The sequence below is a fragment of the Euwallacea similis genome, chromosome 34 (assembly GCF_039881205.1).
Source record: "Euwallacea similis isolate ESF13 chromosome 34, ESF131.1, whole genome shotgun sequence".
Classification (NCBI taxonomy): Eukaryota; Metazoa; Arthropoda; class Insecta; order Coleoptera; family Curculionidae; genus Euwallacea; species Euwallacea similis.
Genome location: NC_089642.1, coordinates 1,522,599 through 1,545,001, shown reverse-complemented (window position 1 = coordinate 1,545,001; position 22,403 = coordinate 1,522,599). Strand labels below are relative to the sequence as shown.

The 22,403-nt window shown below is 37.0% G+C and overlaps 1 protein-coding gene across 1 annotated transcript; it reads left to right on the top strand.

Moving 5' to 3' along the window:
- Positions 1-9,422: 9,422 nt before the first annotated feature.
- LOC136418301 (uncharacterized) lies at positions 9,423-20,690 on the top strand. The gene is made up of 9 exons (XM_066404336.1): positions 9,423-9,525; positions 9,577-9,713; positions 15,797-16,586; positions 17,383-18,509; positions 18,633-19,005; positions 19,078-19,335; positions 19,403-19,431; positions 19,500-19,613; positions 20,022-20,690. The coding sequence occupies exons 1-9, from the start codon at positions 9,423-9,425 to the stop codon at positions 20,688-20,690; spliced, it is 3,600 nt and encodes a 1,199-aa protein (XP_066260433.1).
- The last annotated feature ends 1,713 nt before the right edge of the window (positions 20,691-22,403 follow it).

The window sequence follows — 22,403 nt, the reverse complement described above, 5'->3', positions numbered from 1 at the left end:
AATAGCAATATTTACATAATTAACACCATTTGAACTAGTTTTCGGAAATAAAGCACACATTCCTAAGACCATTTCGGACAAACCAGAATTTCGTTACTCGTACGACGACTATTACAAAAATTAAAATTTTAAATGAATAAAGCTCCTGCCATTGCACGAGAAAATCTCATATCTTCAAAAGTGAAGTTCAAAACGTTTTACGATCGAAACAGTCGAAAATGTGAATTTTCGTGATAATGATCTAATGTATATTTTAAATAAGGTTACTAAACCAGGAACTAGCAAAAAGTTAAGCCCTAACTACAAAGGTCCCTATAAGATATTAAAGGTTCATGACAATAACACAGTCAATTTATTAATCGAGAGAAACAAACGTAAAACCTATCACATCAACTTACTGAAACCTTTTATTCTAGAAGACGATGAAACACTATAGTGCATCCATCGCCTTACTACTATCCTTATCCTTCCTACTCGTAGTTTCGTCCCAACAGAGAGAAAATGAATCTAAATTGCCTTTTAAAAATGACAAATTAAACAAAACCTTCGGCCTGTTTTATCATAATCTAGGGTCAGCAAAAATATCAAACGACCACTTTTCTCTACTATCCTTTTCAAATATAACACTTTTAAGCAAACAATTGATGTCTATCAAATCAACATTCGACGTGACCTTGATTCTTTGTTCAAAGGACTTGAACATGGCGCCTTGTCATAATTCTTTGGATTTAATAAGTTTTCGACTTCCCCTACTTGAATCACAATTCGAAAGCATTAAGCATCTTGTCGGGAGTAGCGACATAACGCGCAACCGCCGAGGACTGATTAATGGAGTATCTTACGCATTCAATTGGCTGTTCGGAACCCCGGACGCTTCTGATGCAAAATTTTACTCAGACGCAATTAAAAATTTAGCTAAGCAGAATTACGATATCCAAGCTCTAATGCGCCAACAAGTTCATGTTATTTCCGACGCAATAATCAATTATAACGCATCCGCACAGATCCTTACCAGAAACGAACAGATTTTACAATTGAATTTTCAAAAATTTAATAATTTTAGCGAAACTACTGCTGCGCAGCTGACTGTAGTAGAACTAAGACAAGCCATACTTCATCAAACTAGTCTTTTGTTACAAATGATTTCTCAATTTAATGAGCAATGCAACAATCAAATATCTGCTATTCTATTCAAAAACAAAATGTCATTCATCCTTCTGTCATTAACCCTCTCAACCTTCGCAAGGAGTTGCAATACATTAAATTAAATGCTAATGTCGAACTTTCAATACAACTCAACGATATTCATAAATACTACTCTATTTGCAAACTAACAGTATTCACCTATGACAATATCGTAATTTACGTAATAAAAATACCATTAGTAAGTGGTAACTTATTTCAATTATACAATTTAATCCCATTGCCCGTTCAATACCCAAACTGCAGCGTGTTCTCATACATCAATCCACCTTTCTCCTACCTACTGCTTAGTATGACCAAAACGCACTATAGTCGTATCAAGGATCTGTCTACTTGCCAGAGGATACCGGAAGACCATTACATTTGCTCAGATGTTATTACCTATTTCACAAAGTAGAGGCCAGTGTGCGAGACAATCCTTCTAGGACAGCAACCCAAAAAGCTACCCAGTGACTGTCGAATTCGTACAATTAGAGCGGACATGGAAATATGGCACTCACTGAATTCTAACCAATAGTTGTACGTGCTGACAAACAATACGAGTGTTTCCGTCAGTTGTAACCATGAAAATTCAAATATTTTCGACGTGGAACTTCAAGGCACAGATATCTTCGAATTAAAAGGATGTAAATGTTACACCCGTTCGACGGTACTATATGCCCAGTTTAACAGTACTGCAAACTACAGCAACTTTATTCCCTCTATTGACCTCTCTGGCGACGACTGCTTCTATCCGAATCAAGAAATCTTCAAACGTACCCCAGTAGAAATGGAAATGATAAAACTTCACGAAGTAAATTTGAACGACTTACGCCATTCTAATCAAAAACTGGATCAGCTCGACAAATTATTACGAGAAAATACTTCTCATTCGAGCATTTCTAAGAGTATGTCTTGGATATCTATTTCAATAGGAGTGATAGTCGTAACCACAGTAGTAATCCTTCCGCTGTATCATTGCTACAAATATTCTTGGATGCCCGTAATCGGAAAATTCTTCCCTAAGAACCCAGGCTATTGCGGTTTACCCAATATATGCATTACTAACCATAATGAGGGATACGAGGTTACCGATCGTCACCTACCAGGACTCCGACTCGACTGCGATATTTGGAAGAAGAAAACCACACCATGCCCCAAATGCCAGAGGGACTATCACCTCCTGCATCACCGGTGACTAAGCTACGACCTCGTACAAGAAATGAATTCAGAAGTAGATTCGAACTGTAAAGTGGAAAAAAAAGGGAAAACAAAAATGTATTTAAGTGTTTAGTGCTAATTCGCCGATAAGGCACAAGTTTATGCCCAATACTTAGTATTACCATTTTAAGTGAACCTAATGTTAGTAACTATAGTATATAAGTGTATATTCTTAAATTTCTAAACGCCTAGATTGTTAGGCTAATGTATTCTTTCACTATTTAGATTTCGAACTTATTTATCATCAATCAGCCCAGCGTTAGATTCATCGATTACTTTGTTTAGGAGTAAGTTCTAGTTTTGTAAGTTTGTTAGTTCGCCCTATCAAAATTCTCTAGAAGGGAGGTGTTGGATACCCATCCAAATCATCTGCTATGCCTCATCCCAAACGAAGCGATAACCAATATACATAAATCGCTCAACTTGAGGGATGTTCTGGTTTGACCGTGAGAACCATTAGGTAAAAATATTCTCGAGTACTCTTAACACACCATGACTCTGTCGCCACTCACCAGTCCTAATCAGTAATCTGGCCCTTCGCAGAGTCACATGTGTTAAGACGTTAATTGCAAAAACCTTTTAAGAACTGTTTTTTCTCATTCAATCTAAAAATCCCAAGTTCGTGGGAACCTACCAAATCTGTGTTCTGATTGGTCAACTAGAACAAAATGGGCTGAAACCAAATTCTGCTCATTTTCCCTGTTTCCTTTTTTTGGGTAGAGATTTAGAGTGGAACTCGAGGCATAAACTAAAATCCAACCTTCCTCCAAATTTATACTTGAGATTCGAACGCACCCAACGCAGTTAAAGTTATCATAGATTTTTAAATATAGACTTGTTGACGTTAACGATAGTGATTTTCTCGACCATTGTCCTGATTTTTCGTGGCGGTATCCACGTACAAAAGAATACCTGGTGTCAAAAGTTTTTCTTTTAAAACCCCAACAGGAAAAAGAAAATGGAAGGAGTGTAAGAAAGTGTCTACATGAATTACAAAAATTTAGGTGAACAGGAGGCACAGCTTTTTGTAAACAAAAACGACAGATTTATAAATATTTATTAATATGATGAGGATCTACCGATAAGAGCTATTAGATTCCAACAAATCGAAGCATATGTTCGAACAAGCGACCAAATAAAAATCGAACTAAAATCAAACAAAGGCGCAATCAATTTTCGATTTGCGTCTAAAGAGTCACTAGAAGAATTTCGCTTATATTATAACTTTTCCCATAATTAAGTACATATATACCCCTTATTGTTTAGCCCTGTATTAAATTAGAATAAACCATTAGTCGTAAAGATAGAGAGTTTGTTTATCATCTTGGCTGGAACATAAAATGCAGAATACGATTCACCTATTAGTTTGTCCTAACATACAGTATTGGCCAAAATACTTGGAACTTTCAAAATTTCCGTATTCCTAAAATAGCTCTGTTCTAATGTGAATAAATTTAACATGGCCAATATGCCTTGATATCGTTCAACAACAAAATGATAGTAAACATTTCTAGCTTGCATTCTTTTATAAAAAAATAATAATAATCGTATCATGTTGGACAAAATAGTTGGAACTTTTTTCTTATCGGATTTAAAGGGTATGTTTTGCATATTTTATGTATTTTCTTGGTCAGTTCGGTTTGATATCTGAACTAATTATAATGGCAAAAGGAAAAGCCTATTCGATTGATCTTAGAAAAAGAATTATTAATTTTTATAAACAAGGTATTAAACAAAAAGATATTTCCACGAGATTAAATCTCCGGAAAAATACTGTGTCGCGAATTATCAAACAATTTCAAATAAATAGTCATGTCATCCCGAGAAAAACTACAGGCAGGCCTAAAAAGACAACTGCAAGACTGGATAAAAAAATTATCAACCTTGCAAATAGTGATCCGTTCCAGTCATCCTCAAAAATTTTGCAAAAAATTATGGCCGATGGAGATCTTGCAATATCACCGAGAACTATTAGAAGAAGGTTAGTAGAAAATGGCCTAAAATCCTATCGTCCAGCTAAGAAACCATTGTTACGGACGAAGAACATCAAAGCACGGTTACAATTTGCACTTGAGCATCTTCACTGGACAGTACAAGATTGGAAAAAAGTTCTTTTCAGTGATGAATCGAAATACAACCTGTTTTCCAGTGATGGTATAGTCAATGTAAGGCGTCCAAAGGGCCAGAGACTCAATAAAAAATATATTAAGCCTACTGTTAAGCATGGTGGCGGTAATGTGCTGGTTTGGGGATGTTTTTCTTGGTATGGCATGGGTCCCATTCATCGCATTTGTGGCAAGATGGATCGATTTATGTATCGTGACATATTACGGGACATAATGGAACCATATGCATTTGAATCAATGCCAGTTAATTTCATTTTTCAACAGGACAACGATCCTAAACATTCTGCCAAACTTGTAAAAGAATGGTTAGAGCTGGAAAAAGTTCCTACCATGAAGTGGCCAGCACAAAGTCCGGATCTAAATCCGATAGAAAATTTATAGGACCTTGTAGATCGTAGGTTAAGAACAGGAGAGGCCATGAAATGGAAACGAACTTTTTGAAAGGCTTTTACAAGTTTGGCATAATGTAGATCGTCGGTTAATAGAAGAACTAATCGAATCAATGCCTAGGAGAATGACAGAAGTAATAAAAGCAAAAGGACATCACACCAAGTACTAAAATTAAAAATACTTTAAATTCGACACGAATTTCCTACCAGATGTTTTAAGTTCCAACCATTTTGTCCAGGCATTTTCGATTTTTTTACAATATCATTGAGTTTTTTTAAAATAGTTTTTATTTTTGATATAAATTAAATATATGTTTAATAAATATTAAAAGTACAATAACTTTTGATTTGATTCATGCGAAGTTTCTTTATTTTTGGGGAGGTGAAGAAAGTTCCAAGTATTTTGGCCAATACTATAAGTGTGAAGAGAATGATTGAGGGTTGTGAGCGTAGGAAGAAGGTGGAATGGTGTGTGTTAATTCTTTTTGAAGATAAACAGATGCACTCGGGGGGTGACCCTGATGCATCTTTGGTACGGTGGCTCATTCGATTCCCGAAAAGGATAGAATAAAGTTGTTCAGAACACGTGCGTGCATTTAATTAAATTAACCCCCACTCCACCAGTTAAGAAGTGGGATTTGTAAGACTATTTTATTACTTTTTAATTTTTTTTTCTTTAAGTTAGTGTATATATTAGTTTGTGTTTGTGAACAATTAAATTTAAGTGAAGTAAGAATAGATAACAGGAGTGAAAATCAGAAATTTGAGGAGGGAATGCAACAAGAACAAGTTTTTGACGCTTGGCTCGAAAAACACCTACAAAAACAGATCACCGTCGCCCTAAAAAGGAAATTTGGAGCTAACCCGTGACCGTTGATTGTCACAGATTTGAAAGACTTAAATTTGAGTGAAAATAGGCCCAGCGACACAGAGACAAATGCCACGAAATTAACTGTTAAAGGCGACATAATTCCTCCATTTGATCCCGACGATCGCCACCACACCGTAATGTCTTGGCTAAATAAAATAGAACAATTATCCTACATTCATGGATGGACCGATTACGAAAAATCCGCCTACATGCAGATGAAGCTAAGAGGGGCTGCACGTGAGTGGTTTTTCCGCCAACAAAATTACGATAAGACCTGGGTTGAATGGAAAATGGCCTTATCCCGGGCATTTTCCCAGATGCGTTGACTACGCCATTTTATTGGAAGAGCTAGTCGCTAGAAGGAAAGAATCCTGTGAAAGCATGACTCATTATTACCACGCCAAAAAAACAGCAGCGTCGACTTGACAATGAAGGCACGATGTCATGCATAATTCGAGGTCTACCTCAGGAGCTGCAACTAAACGCCCGTGCATTCCAGTGCACCACCCCCGACGAATTATATGCAGGTTTCATCACCCCCATGGACAATTACCAAAGTCCCCAGAAGGACTTGGTTGAGAATAATCCCGAAAAAAGGTCTAGGGTAGAATGTTATGTTTGTGGAAAACTAGGCCACTACGCCAAAAGACTGCTGGAAGAGGAGCGGACCATCCACCTCGAAGTCAGCAGGACCCTCAAGATGTGCGTTGTGCCGGCTCACCAACCATGCCACGAAGGACTGCCGCAGAAGAAAATCGGGACTGTCCCAAATTCTAGAACTGAGACGATGTAGTGTGTGCAAAAGACCGGGACACCGGGAAGAAAGTTGCTGGTATAAGGCAAAAAACATTGAAAAAACAAACATTGTTGGGCAAGTACAAAATGATTTATACAAAGTAGAAGTATAGTAAATAATATTCCGTTTAGAAGGTATTTAGATACGGGAAGTACAATAAACGTTGCAAATATAAATGTATTAAATAAAACAAAACTACAATGAATGCCCTCTAATACGGTTATTAAAAATTTTGGTGGGTCAATGGTGATCCAAAAAGGCATAATTAAAGCCAATATTTTAATAAATAAAATCGAGATATATACAGAGATAACAATAGTAAACACACAAATGAACGATATTGATATTATCATAGGACAACCTATACTAAATCAACCAAACATAATGCTAGAAATTAAACCTAATCAGGTAACTTTGTCAAAATATGAACAAAGGGGAAACCGACAAGCCAAACAACTTAATTATATAGAAACATTCCAGATAAAACACGGCAATCTTGTGGAGGAAGACCTTAATCAATTATTCGAGTTATTAAAACTAAAACAATCGTGCTTTGCACAATCGCCTGCCGAACTGGGCACAATAAATGGTACTGAATTTTCTATAACTTTAACTTCAAAACGATCTATATATTATAAGCCATGCAGACTATCAGAAAATGAAAAGGAAATTATGCATGAGCAAATAAATGAATTACTGAATGGCGGTATAGTACAAGCCTCTCATTCGTCATTCGCTAGCCCTGCAATTTTGATTAAAAAAATCCAATGGGGACCATAGGCTCTGCATCGATTATAGAAAACTAAATGCCATCACAGTAAAAGATCGATATCCATTACCAAATATAGAAGATCTGATCAACCAATTAGGCGAATATAAATATTTTTCTAGTTTAGACATGAAGCAAGGGTATTATCAAATCCCATTAAATAAAGAGTCTATTGATAAAACCGCATTTATAACACCGGACGGTCAATACGAATTCCTCCGACTACCATTTGGTTTATGTAACGCGCTAGCGACTTTTCAAAGATGGGTAAATAGCATTATGGGTCCCTTACGTCATTCAGAAATTCTAGTATATCTAGATGATATTTTAATTCCTTTTAAATCTATATCTCAGGGCATAGAAAAACTCAACACCATTTTGAACATATGTAAAGAAAATAATTTAAAGCTAAATTTAGAAAAATGTTATTTTTTCAAAACTAAAATTGATTTTCTAGGGTACGAAATTAGTGAAAATCAGATAAAACCCAGCTCCAAGAAGGTAAAAGCTACTCAAGACTTTAAAACCCCCTCTAATGTGCATGAAGTACGCCAATTTTTAGGCCTCAGCTCGTACTTTAGAAAATTTCTTAAAAATCATGCCGAAATAGTGTCTCCATTAAAAAAATTATTAAGAAAGAATGTAAGTTGGGAATGGAGTGGAAGACAAAACGAAGCAGTTTCGAGAATAAAATCTATATTAGTAAGTGAACCTGTTTTGACAATCTACAATTCGGAATTAAAAAAAGAACTGCACACGAATGTTAGTTCAAAAGGCATCGCGGGAATTCTTTTCTAAGAAACAGACAACGGATTGGAACCAATAGCTTATTATAGTCGGACAACAACTGTGGATGAGTCTTTTTTCCATTCATGAGTTAGAAACATTAGTGGTAGTTGAGTCCATAAAGCGTTTTCGAATTTACCTTCATGCTACTCATTTTAAGATAATTACAGATTGTAGCACAGTACGAAGTACATTCGTAAAGAAAAAACTAGTGGTGAGAATAGCTTAGTGGTTAGCTATACAAGAATACGATTTTGAAATTGAACACCGTCCAGGGTACAAAATGTCACACGTAGACGCCTTAAGCAGAAATACGGAAAATGTTTTTATGTTAGAAATCAACGATTGAGCAATTACGGTGCAAATGCAAGACGAACAAATCCAAATAATCCGCGAAAAACTAAAATCAGGCACCGCAGACAAAGAAATAAAATCCACATATTGTCTTAAAAATAATAAAGTGTACAGAAAAATATTAAATGGTGAAGTGAGACTTGTAATCCCAAAAATATATAGATTTAATATAATGAGAAAACACCACGACGAAATCGGTCACATTGGTTTAAAACGGTGCGAAACATTAATAAAAAGCAAATTCTGGTTTCCTAAAATAACACGATTTATAAAAAAACACGTCCATGCATGTATTGATTGTGCATATAAGAAAAGCCAATACGGAAAAAAAGGCTTTCTCCACCCGATACCTAAGTCGAAGGAACCCCTCCACACATGGCATATTGACCACTTAGGACCTTTTTGCAACTCATGTAGAAATTACACTTATATTTTTATGATTGTCGATTCATTTTCTAAATACTTATTTGCAAGACCAACTAAAACAACAAATTCAAGAGAAGTAATTTATTGTTTAAAAGATTTATTTAGCATGTTTGGAACACCAAAACGTATTATCGCAGATCGTGGAAAAGCTTTCAAATCTAAAACATTTAAAAAATTCTGTGATGAATCAAAAATTAAGTTGATTCTGATTGCAGTAGCTTCACCACGTTCAAATGGTCAAGTTGAACGTTATAACCGTACTCTTTTGGACGGCATAAACACAAGTATACAAAACGAGAACGAGTGGTATGAAAAATTACCAGCTGTTGTTGGGGGCATGAATAACACTATCAATGAAAGCATAGGTTACACCTCTCATACATTAATGTTTGGCTTTAATAAAGGTCGTTTTGGAAATTTAAGTCAAGACGATTTAATACTTGAAAATAGAGAACAAGTTGCACAAAATGCAAAACGTAAAATGGATTTATAAAGTAAAAAAATGAAAAAACAATTCGATAAAAAACGAAAAGAAAATAACAAATACAGTATAGACGACTTGGTTCTATGGCGGGGAGCAAAAAAAGACTCCAAAGTCGCCAGCCGTAAAACAGGAATAAAATATGGAGGACCATATAAAATATCTAAATTTCTAGAAAATGATCGTTACGAAATTGTGTCTCTGAAAGGGATAAAAGGTTATCCGCGGTACTCTGCAGTAGTTGCAGCGGATGCGATACGTGATTATAAATCCGGAGCTATCCCCGAATCTGATATGTCCTCAGATTCTGAGGTAAATAGCACCGACGAGCTAATTGACTTACTATAGTCGTAAAAATAATAATAATAGTAATAAAAACATATAATTAAATGGAACACCATGCCCTAACAATAAAATGGAACACCATAAATACAATGGCAAACTTAAAATTGGAACAACATAACCTACGAATCTTGAAAAAAAAAGAACTTCTGGTATACAGGGTGTTAGTGAAATAACTTTCGTAAATTTAACCAGTGATTAAGAACACTATTTTGAACAAAAAAGTTCCTTACAACAGGGGTCGTAAATACAACCATTTCCCTGGAAAATTAAAAAAACATTTTCTGAGAATTGGCAACGTTGCGTCGAATTTATTTCATTTTCACACCTACCTAAGTAGCCGCATGAAGTGGGTTTGCTTCTTTACACGTTTTTTTTTGGGTCTGGTAGGTTTTACAGTACATTATTAACAAAATGCACTAAATTTATGAAATTTAAAAATTATGTGATTCTTATTATTTTTAAAAGCTACTTACCTTTAAATCATTGTTGTCATCTCTTATTGGTATAACATGTTACATTACACACTTTACACCACTAATATCTCAATCAAAATACAAAGTTATAATTGTTTTTACTACATCAAATGTTCAAAATGTCCACCATTTGAGTCCATACATGCACGACAGCATTTTAACCAATTTTCCCGTACGCGATGAAAAATTCCTGGTGTATTCCTAATATGATCGGCAGCAGCAAAAATACGTTGTCGTAACTGGTTTTCGTCCTTTATTTCCACGGCGTAGACCAAATTCTTCATGAAACCCCAAAAGAAAAAATCTAAAGGATTAAGATCCGGAGATCTGGCAGGCCAATGATTAGGGCCATTTCTTCCTATCCATCTATTTTCAAACTTATTGTGTAAATCTTCCACAACTGGACGGCTTATGTGTGCAGGAGCTCCATCATGCAAATACCACATCATGGCACGCAATTGAAGAGGTACATTTTCTAACAAATTTGGCAAATCATTTGTTAAAAATTCTAAATAGATGGGTCCATTTAACCTTGAAGGTAATACAAAAGGCCCAATAAGCTGATCTCCCACTATTTCAGCCCATAAATTTATTGAAAATTCATGTTGGAATTTTTTTGGAGAAATGGCGTGAGGATTTTCATCTGCCCAGTTATGACAATTGTGAAAATTCCAAATTCCATTCCCTGTGAAAGAAGCTTCGTCCGTTGATAAAATGGTAGACAAGAAATTTGGATTTCTTTGATGTTCAATGAACCATTCACAAAATTGTTGCCTTGATGCAAAATCAGTGGGTAAAAGTCCTTGAACTCTCTGTACGTGGAAAGGATAGAGCAATTGCTCCTTTAGCGTTCTATGAACAGTCCAATTAGAAACACCTACGTAGCGAGCAATACTCCGGGTACTCCTTGTTGAATCCTCTTCCACAAAATTTATTATTTGTTCCTCGGCTTCAGAACCAACTTCTCGCTGTCGACCTCGTCCTTTATAAGTAGGAATAACACTACCTGTATCCAGAAGCCTTTGGGAAACTTGCACAAATGTTTGTCCCGCTGGAAGTTTTCTTTCTGGATAACGATCACCGTAAATGCATCTAGCTTCTTCAGAATTTTGTGACGCCTCACCATAGATTAAAAGCATGTCATAATACTCGCGTACAGAATACATTGTCACATAGGTACTATTAATAAGTAGGGATAAAATCACTTAAAGCTCGCCCAAATTAACTTTGCGGATAATTTGTTGCGTGTACCGACAGAAGATGCATTCAGCAAGACCGAAATCACACTAAAATATTAAAAGTATGGAAGGACATACAGTCCATGACAAATTTGAAAAATAAGGGTGGTTTTTGTCTTTTGTCTCTTCTTGATGGTCACTAATGGGCTACACATGTCCATGGCGCCAGGCATCTTTGCCTGGGATCATATGTCACATAAAATGGGATAAAGTGCAGATGGTTACATAACTCATGTACTATTGAGGTACTAAGTCAATCTGTTTACTGCGCATTCCAATGCCTTATCACTTCACCCGCATCGTGGGTGAGCGACCCTCATAAGGGCCATAAAAAACAACCCTGACGAAAATAAACTTCTCTTCTTCGGTAACATTCAGTGCGGCGTTGCCACTTACGTTTTTTTTTACCGCTTAAGTTATTAATTAAGTTTTCAATTGCTTTTAGCAATGTTATTGTTGAATTATTAGGTGTACAACTTTGCTTCCGCCGTTTTTGAATAGATGTATGTAGCGGTAAGTAATGATCGAAATAAATAACCCCATGTGGGCATGCAGGAGCCTTGGGCACCTGTTAACATAACCTCATAAAAATATTAGTCTATTTGTGTCTTCATCATAAAGTTATTCGCAATTGAAAATGTCAGTGTACGAGCCAAATTCTCGTCATTTGCGGGAGGTTTTACTTTTCTGCTTCAATATGAAGAAATCTGCTGCTGAGGCTCATCGAATGCTCTCAGATACTTATGGGGAAGCCACTATTAGTGAAAGGACATGTCGTGAGTGGTTTCAGCGCTTCAAGAACGGTGATTTTCACGTCGAAGACCAACATAGCGGTGGAAGAAAGAAGGTTTTCCAAGATGCGAACTTGGAAGCATTACTTGACGAAGACTCGTGTCAAAGTCCACAAGAATTGGCACAATCATTGGGAGTGACTCAACAAACAATCTCAAAACGCCTCAAAGACATGGGAATGATTCAGAAGCAAGGATATTGGGTGCCGTACGAGTTGAAACCAAGAGATATTGACAGGCGTCTGTTCGCTTGTGAACAGTTGCTTGCAAGGCAAAGACGGAAGGGATTTCTGCATCGTATTGTGACTGGGGACGAGAAATGGGTTCATTACGATAATCCCAAACGCAAAAAGACTTGGGGATATCCCGGCCATGCTTCCACGTCGACGGCCAAACCGTCTATTCATGGTTCCAAAATCATGCTCTGTATTTGGTGGGATCAACTCGGCGTAATATATTATGAGCTGTTACAACCAACTGAAACAATCACAGGTGCTCTTTATCGAACCCAATTAATGCGTTTGAGCCGAGCATTGAAAAAGAAACGGCTGCAATACAACGAGAGACATGATAAAGTGATTTTGCAGCACGATAATGCTCGACCCCATGTTGCGCAAGTGGTCAAGAAATACTTGGAAACATTGAAATGGGAAGTCCTACCCCACCCGCCATATTCTCCTGACCTAGCTCCTTCTGATTATCACTTGTTTCGATCCATGGCACATGGGCTAGCTGACCAACACTTCCGGTCTTATGAAGAAGTAAGAAATTGGATAGAATCGTGGATCGCTTCAAAAGATGTCCAATTTTTTCAACACGGGATTCGTATGCTGCCCGAAAGATGGGAGAAAGTAGTGGCCAGCGATGGACAATACTTTGGATCCTAAAGGTATAATTAGTTTTTTACAATAAAATCGCGAAATTCGGAAAAAAAACGGCGGAAGCAAAGTTGTACACCTAATATTTTAAGTTTTTTTGTTACACGTCAAACAACCTGTATGTGTCAAGTACATTTTTCCACATTTTATTCAAATTTTAAACCTTATCATAGCTTTTCGGTTACCAAATTTGACATTTTTTTTTGAAAAAACTATTAGGTTTTCGACCCCTGTTGTAAGGAACTTTTTTGTTCAAAATGATGTTCTTAATCACTGGTTAAATTTACGAAAGTTATTTCACTAACACCCTGTATATGTCATATTATCCCGGAGACTTACAGGTAGACGCTGCATCAGCAGCTTGGGTCAAAGGGTGCCGCTTCGGCCATAAAACTGATAGCGGCGCGATAGAAGTACCAAAGACAATTAATCAGTCAGGGGCTTTTTCTGTGTGAGATTCGTTAGATTCGCTCAAACTTTCAACCTGTTAAGATCACAGTAATAAAGTCCAAAAATCCAAGAATTTTGAGTCACTAACTCTCACCAACCAAGACCCACAACATTCGTTATAGTAAAATATAATTTATATGTGAGCTTTCATAAAGAAAGCCATATGGGGTTACTTATCAACTTATTTAATGTAAATGCAAAAAACATGTTGTCCCATAATATTGTAACTTATCCTTGGACATGTGCGGAATGTCACAGGCACCTACTGGTGCCCCATTGTAAATTAGAAATGGACTAAACTTGTACTAGTCAAAATAGATCATTCGTGGTAAAGATAAAGGTCTGTTTATCATCTCGCCTAAAAACATATGGAGGTGCGAATAAGATGATTAAAGGATGTAAGCGTGGGAAGAATGTGGAAGGTATGGTGACAGGCTTTTTGGAAGAAAAGCAGATGCACCCGGGGTGACCCTCACGCATCAAAAAGGGATTCATTCGATTCCCGATTCTAGAGAAATAAAGAAGTACCACCTAAACTTGTGTTTTTGTTTCTCTACGAGTTTGGAAGATCTGACATATATATGTGAGCTTTCATATAGAAGGTGATACGGGGTTGGTTATTAATTCATTTAAGGCAAGAGCAATAAACCTGTTATCTTACAAGGATGGAGCTACGTCTTATCCTTGGGCATATGTGGTATGTCACAGACACCTATGAGTGCCCATTGGAGATTGACTAAACTTGTACTAGTTAAAGTAGATCGTTGCCTTAAAAGATAAAGAGGGTTTGTTTATCATATGGGGGTGTGAAGAGAATGACTAAGGGATGTAAGCGTGGGAAGAATGTAGAAGGTTTAGCGATTATCTTTTGAAGGAAAACAGATGCGTGGGGATGTCTCCGACACCTTGTATGAGGGGGGCATTCTTTTCCCAATCTTGGTCGAATAAAGAAGTCTTGCCTAAATTCGTGTTTTTTTAAATTTTTTTTAAGAAGGAAATATTTTTTCCTTACATATATATACCAGTGAATTACAAAAATTTAGGTGAACAGGAGGCAACAGTTTTAGTGTACAAAAACCGAAGACTGATAATTATTTCTTACAACGATGAGGATCTTCCAGCGAGAACTATTAGATTCCAACAAATTGAAGCATATGTTCGGACTAGCGACTAGGTAAAAATTGAGCTAAAATTAAATAAAGGAGCAATCGATTTCCGTCTGAAACGTCACTAGAAGAATTTCATTTAGAAATAAACATATGGAGGTAAAAAAACAGTTATTTTAAATTAATTTGTACTAATTATTACATTTTTTTTGCAGCAGTGGAAGTGTTTAGTACTTTTTTTTTTTTTTATTAAGTATGTTAGTGTATCCTGATGCTGCATCAGCAGTTTACGTTGGGAATCGCATCAATTTCATTATTGGCCAAACATCCGAGCTTAATTGCTGACCGCTTCGCCGGCAATAACTAAAAGGAATCATTGTCCAGTAATCTAAACTGTTAGGCGCTAAGTTGACTCATGGCTGAGTAGCCAAAATTGCCTTGCTTATCAAGGGTACGCCTATCAACAGCGTATCCACAGTTTATTATTTAATCCCCGTGAAATATGATTATGAGAATCAATATACTTTGAGTTTTTGAACCGATAAGTTGTGGCTGGTACTGAAGCCAGCTACATTGTTTCAATTCTTAAATACCCAAGTAGTTAACATGGTCCTTCGAGCCGAATTCAAAAATTTGGTCACTAGAAAAATAGTGAAATAAGTTTGGAAAAAGTTAATAAGTGCACGGCGGACAAAAGTGTGAAGTACGGGTTGCAAATAAAATACCCAAGTGTCCAGTTTGTGTGGTCCAGCATCGGCTTTGCAGCACAGAAACCAGAAGTAGCCAGCAAAGGGTGAAGTTCCTGAGTGAGTAATTCTCCTCCTTTTTACATTTGCTCTCCAAACATTTTTTCCATCATTGTGTATTTCATTATTGCCTCATTGCGATTAATAATCATAATTGTTCATTTATAAAGGTATATAAGTAACCGGTGGCATATTGCTAATCATAAAATGGACGGATTTAAAAGGCAAAGAGGTTCTGTAAAGTCTAGTTTAACCTATTTTTCAAAGTATATTGACCAGAATTTTCATGATAATGCAAATATATCGCAGCAATTAATTATATAATTAGAAACTCGCATTAATAATATTGAGGTCAGTTTGTTGCAAAGTTTACCGAAATCCAAGACAATATTGAGTCAGCATGTGAATCAGCTGAGTTAGAAAAGGAATACGAAGAAAGGGCAGACTTTGAAAATAGGTACTACTTCGTGATTTCTTTAGCACAAAAGTACTTGGATGAAATCAAAACCGACAATGAGGACGGTAAAAGCTCCTCGAAAAACTCGCAGAAGTCTGTTAATTTAAACACTGTGAAGGCTGTAAAGCTTCCAGATATAAATTTACCTATATTTGACGGATCTTTGCAAAATTGGTTTGAATTCAGGGACACTTTTGAATCTCTGATTCACAAGAATGAAGCATTATCAGATATTCAGCGTTTTCATTATTTAAGAGCCTCTGTGTGCAACGAGCCCCTCCAGATAGTATCAACTGTAGAATTTTATTCTGACAATTATACTACCGCGTGGGAATTAGTAGGAAAACTCTACAATAAAGATAAATTGCTGACTCACTATCACATTAAAAACGTCTTTAATGTAGAAACCATTAGCAAAGAGTCCGCCAAAGATATCCGTATGATGTTAACTAATTTAACTAAGAATATGCGCGCATTAAACAAGATGGGCTTACCTACAGCGTCTTGGGATGTACCAATGGTGTATATGCTAAGTACAAAATTGGATAAAGGCACGACTAGGGAGTGGGAATCATTCAAATCAAAGTCAAAGATATATCCTTCGCTAGAAGATTTCAAATTATTCTTGAGTGACAAGGCGGAATTTCTCGAAAATATGGAACCGAGTCGTACGGAAAGGCAGCAAGCTGGAAAATTTAAAGGTTTAACGGCGATAGATGATGACGTAAAAAAAATCGAAACAACGAACGTTAAATTGCCAAAGTGTGCATGTTGCGAAGGTGATCACTACATACAATCATGTCCCTCTTTTTTAAAAACGTCTGTTGAAAAACGGGGCCAGAGAATCATGTCTTTAAAGTTATGTTTAAATTGTTTAAGACCTGGTCATTTTAATAAGAATTGTCGAAAGCCAACGTGCAAACAATGTCACAAGAAGCATAATACGCTACTACATGCTGACAAAAATAATACACGAAACCTCTGCGATAAAGGCCAAGAATCAAATATTGGCACTGAAGGTGCGTCCTCATTGGTAGGAAATAGCAGAGAACTAGATAATAATTCGGCTAATTGTGACATAAGTGAGGTTTTACTATCGACAGCGCACGTATATATTTTGGATCGGTTCAACAATAAGCATACTATTCGTGTGATTTTAGACAGTAGTTCTCAGTCGAGTTTTATTACTGAGAGGGCCTGCGATAAACTGCAATTGTTCAAGGAAAAATTTAGGGTATCTCTCAATGGAATAAATAATTCATTTTCGACAATAAACTATAAATGTAACACACAAATATTCTCAAAATCGAATGAATTTTCCTTAAAGGTGTCGTGTTTTGTTATTCCAAAAATAACAGGGCCATTGCCAGTGGCGCCGATAAACATTAGCCATCTAAAGATTCCCATCAACTGTAAGTTAGCCGATCCTGAATTTTTCAAGCCTCAAGAAATTGACATGCTCATAGGCTCGGACTTATTTTGGGAAGTGTTATTTAGGGGATAAATTGCCCATCCTAAAAAATACAAGGCTTGGATGGATTGTAACTGGTCCTGTCGGCAAAGAAAATAAAACAGAAGTTGTAAATTGCAATTTTAGTAGCACCGAGACTAGTTTTGAGCAGCAAATTTATGAAAGCTTAAAAAGGTTTTGGGAAATAGAAAATATTAGTGGAGTCAAAAGGGGGTTGTCAGAAGAAGAGTTGGCATGCGAAGAGCTCTTCAAAAAGAATACGACGCGGTGTGAAGATGGCTCGTTCGTAGTTAGATTACCCCTAAAATTGGAAGTTTCAAAATTAGGTAGTTCTTTTGAGCAAGCAAAAAGGAGATTTCTAAACCTTGAACGAAAGATGTGTTCAAATGAGCAATATAAAAAATTATATCATGATTTCATTAAAGAATACATAAAATTAGGGCATATGACTAAAGACACCAGCCTGGATCAATCATTATCAGGCCATTATTTTATGTGCCATCATGGGTTGTATCGCGCTGATGCAATTACTACCAATCTACGTGTGGTATTTGATGCATCACTTCCAAGCTGCACAGGATTTTCCTTGAACAATATTCAGATGGCTGGGCCTACCATTCAACAAGACCTATTTTCAATTCTTATTCGATTTAGACAACATAGGTGCGTTGTATCTGCCGATTGCACCAAAATGTATAGGTCCGTGTGGGTCCATCCAGATGAAAGGCCGCTGCAACGCATTCTATGGCGATTTAGCCCTGAAGAGCCACTGCATTGCTATCAATTAAAAACATTAACATATGGTACCACCTCAGCGTCTTTCCTAGCTATTCGGTGTCTTTTCCAGCTTGCTCTTGAAATCCAAAACACCTATCCGGACATAGCCGAAGTAATCAAAAACGACTTTTACGTAGATGATCTCCTCACGGGAGCCAATACTGTAGCAGAGTCAAGACGAATATGCAAGTTGGTATTTAAGACCCTTAAACAAGGTTGTTTCGTATTGCGCAAGTTTTGTGCCAATGATGGCAGTATTTTAGATGGAATCCCTAATGATGATTCGTTGTCAAAAATTGTCGAATTCGGGGAAAACGATGCAAAGAAAACGCTTGGTCTGATTTGGAACCCTATTCACGACATACTAATGTACAAGGTAAAGGACCTAATTCATTGTGAAAAAATCACAAAACGATTAATATTATCCGAAAGCTCCAAAATTTTTGACCCGTTAGGCCTTATAAGTCCATGCGTAATTATTGTTAAGATCCTTCCCCAGGGTCTCTGGTTAGAAAAGCTATCATGGGATGATCCAGTTCCCTGTGATATCGCTATGGCACGGACTACCTTTGCTTCGGAGTTGAGGTTTCTGAATGAACTTAGGCTAGGTCGTCATGCAATTGGTGAAAATGCAAAATCAATTGAGATGCATTGTTTTTCGGACAGTTCTGAAAGGGCATATGGGGCCTGCATTTATCTCAGGTCTTTAAACGAAAATGGCGAAACAAATGTATGTCTTCTAGCATCAAAGGCTAAGGTTGCACCTCTGCAAACGGTGACTTTGCCACGGCTAGAACTTTGCGGAGCCTTGGTAGCATCGAGACTTGCAAAAAAGATTTCCCAGTCGCTAAGATTAAAGTTGGAAAAAATATGTTTCTGGACGGATTCAACGATTGTATTAGGCTAGATAAAAACGGCCCCAAATAAACAAAAAGCATTTGTAGGTAACAGAGTTGCCGAAATTCAAGAAAATACCAGTAGCGATACTTGGAGGCATGTTCCAAGTCAACTTAACCCAGCAGATTACTTATCGCGAGGATTAAGGTGTTCTGAGATCAAGAACGTAGATGTGTGGTGGAATGGTCCACGATTTTTATGTTTGCCTGAAACTGAATGGCCAAAAACTCCTGGAAAAAGCGATGAATTGCCTGATTTGCGTAAGACTAGAACCTACTGTGCAAATAACACATTACAAGGAGGAGGTAATTACGTCGTTGAAAGATTTTCTAATCTATTGAAGTTAAAGCGGATAATCACATTATTACACAGATTTGCACACAATTGTCGCAAGGGTCCAGGTAAGCGAAGGTATGGTCCATTATCAAAAGGCGAAATTGAACATGCTTTTAAAATGTTGATGAAGCAGGTACAAGAAGATTCTTTTTATGAGGAGTTCGAGAGCATAAAGGGCAATAAATTAAAGTCTTCATCAAAAATTATTAGTCTGAAACCCTTTATTGATGAATTTGGATTGTTAAGGGTGGGTGGCAGATTAACGAATGCAAAATTTAGCTTCGAAAAGAAACACCCGTTAATCCTACCTAGACGACATCATCTCTCTAATTTAATATTTACTCATAAGCACATAAAGTTATACCACTGTGGTCCACAGCATTTTTTGGCCTCCATACGGGAATCATATTGGCCATTGGCAGGTCGGTCCTTAGCCAAACAAATCGTGCACAAATGCTTAAGATGCTTTAGATACAACCCCAAAATGCTAAGGCCTATTATGGGTGATCTACCCGAACAACGGGTAACCCCTAACCATCCTTTTGATGTTATAGGGGTGGATTATGCAGGTCCATTTTTGCTAAAAAGTCGATCTGGTCGTGGTGCCAAGCTTTCGAAGTCATATATTAGTCTCTTAATTTGTTTTCTAACAAAGGCGGTTCATTTGGAATTGGTTACTGATCTCAGTAAAGAATCTTTTATACTATCGCTACGTAGATTTGTTGCGCGAAGGGGTAAACCCTCTGCAGTGTACTCTGACAATGGTACAAATTTCGTGTCGGCGCACTCAGAATTAAAGGATCTGGGACAGTTTATTATACAAAACAATGACGAACTGACCTCAAAATTATGCAATGAAGGGATAGAATTGCATTTTATTCCACCTCAATCACCCCATTTTGATGGGCTTTGGGAGGCAGGTGTTAAAAGTATGAAATTCCATTTGAAACGAGTGGTTAGTAATACCCCATTAACGTTCGAATATTTTTATACCCTGTTATCAGAAGTAGAGGCAATAATAAATTCACGTCCCCTTTCTCCATTGTCCTTTGATCCTGAGGATCTCACTCCGCTAACCCCGGGGCATCTTCTCATCGGACGTCAGTTAAGCTCTTGGTTAAGTGCAGACCTAAGGAGTTTGCCTACCAATCGGCTGTCGTTGTATCAGCATCTGCAGCAATTAAGACAGCATATTTGGAGCAGATGGAGCAAGGAGTATGTTGTAGAACTTCAACAGCGAATCAAGTGGAGGCAGAACTATGACAATTTGACTGAGGGTTCGTTGGTGTTAGTGAAAGACGACAATGCACCTCCTATGAGGTGAAAATTAGGAAAAATTGTGGAAGTGTTCCGCGGAAAAGACAAGGTAGCGCATGTAGCGTATATAAAGACTCAATCTGGGGTCATAAAGCGTTGCTTTTCAAAAATTTGTCCGTTGCCAGTAGACTAATTCATTTATTTTGTATCCATAGATGTTAAAAGTCTGCGCTTTCAAGGCGGGCGGCATGTTTAGTACTTTTTTTTTTTTTTAATTAAGTATGTTAGTGTATCCCGATGCTGCATCAGCAGTTTACGTTGGGAATCGCATCAATTTCATTATTGGCCGAGCTTAATTGCTGACCGCTTCGCCGGCAATAACTAAAAGGAATCATTGTCCAGTAATCTAAACTGTTAGGCGCTAAGTTGACTCATGGCTGAGTAGCCAAAATTGCCTTGCTTATCAAGGGTACGCCTATCAACAGCGTATCCACAGTTTATTATTTAATCCCCGTGAAATATGATTATGAGAATCAATATACTTTGAGTTTTTGAACCGATAAGTTGTGGCTGGTACTGAAGCCAGCTATATTGTTTCAATTCTTAAATACCCAAGTATTTAACAGGAAGTGAAACTGAAGATTGACTTGTTTGAAATCGGAGTGTTAGATATAAAATAAATGAAAAATATTTTTTTTAAACTGTCTTTAAGTTTCCGTTATTTTATTTATTTATTTAAGTAATAATTTCCTAACAAAAGTTGCACCTAAGTTATATGTATTTTACTATAACGAATGTTGTGGGTCTTGGTTGGTGAGAGTTAGTGACTCATAATTCTTGGATTTTTGGTCTTTATTACTGTAATCTTAACAGGTCGAAAGTTTGAGCGAATCTAATGAACCTCACACGGAAAAAGTTCCTAATTAATTAATTATCTTTGGTATTTTTATGGCGCCGCTATCAGTTTTATGGCCGAAGCGGCACCCTTTGATCCAGGCTGCTGATGCAGCGTCTGCCTGTAAGCCTCTGGGATAATATGACACGCCTCTTGGATATATTTTCGAAATCGCCAGTTATAAGTTGTTCCTTGTATTTTGACCCCACGTTGTGCTTTACGTTATAATTTTTGCCGGCAAATTTAAACTTTTATTTTTTTATTAGGTTATTATTATTATTATTATTATAGTAAAATGAGTGATGAAATGTTAGAACGCAGCAAGACCGATAATGTGTTTGTTTAGAAGAGCTTTCCGCTTGTTAGGGACTCGCTTGCGGTTCATTTGAGGCTCTCGTTGGCTCGCCCTGCAAAACTTATTTTCCATTCTTGTAACGCAAATGACTATTGTTGCAAGTGGAAAAAAAGCTTAATTGTGCCGTGATTTGTATGTACGTTCCTGAAAATAGTTTCTGAACCGTCTATAATTTGGAGCTTTTAAGTTTTTTCATTTTTGCACTCAGTGCCGACTTTATGGGGGGCGAACTTGGAGGACGGCCCAGGGCGCCGTACTTGCCAAAGCTGGCCCTGCTTGCATTAGTTACCCTAACTATGCGTTGCGTAACCCAATAACAATATTTTGCTGTGAGTCATAAAACTAAACCTCGTAAATCTGCGAGGTAAAAGCAAACTTAAGAGAATTAACTATGCTGTATACTTTAACGCGTTTAATAGTACAGTATACTACGCAAACGCTATACACAGACTTGATATATCTTAAAGGTTATGTGAGCTTGTAGAATTGTGCTAACCGTCGTACATCATCTTAAGAGATTTTAGTAATGT

What these genes read in the sequence shown, in the direction of transcription:
- LOC136418301 (XM_066404336.1), top strand. Translation starts at nt 9,423, where the DNA reads ATGAAAAAACAATTCGATAAAAAACGAAAAGAAAATAACAAATACAGT. An exon ending in ATATGTCCTCAGATTCTGAG is followed by an intron (nt 9,714 to 15,796) that starts GTAAATAGCACC and finishes TTTGTTGCAAAG; the next exon opens with TTTACCGAAATCCAAGACAA. An exon ending in ACGACATACTAATGTACAAG is followed by an intron (nt 18,510 to 18,632) that starts GTAAAGGACCTA and finishes ATCCTTCCCCAG; the next exon opens with GGTCTCTGGTTAGAAAAGCT.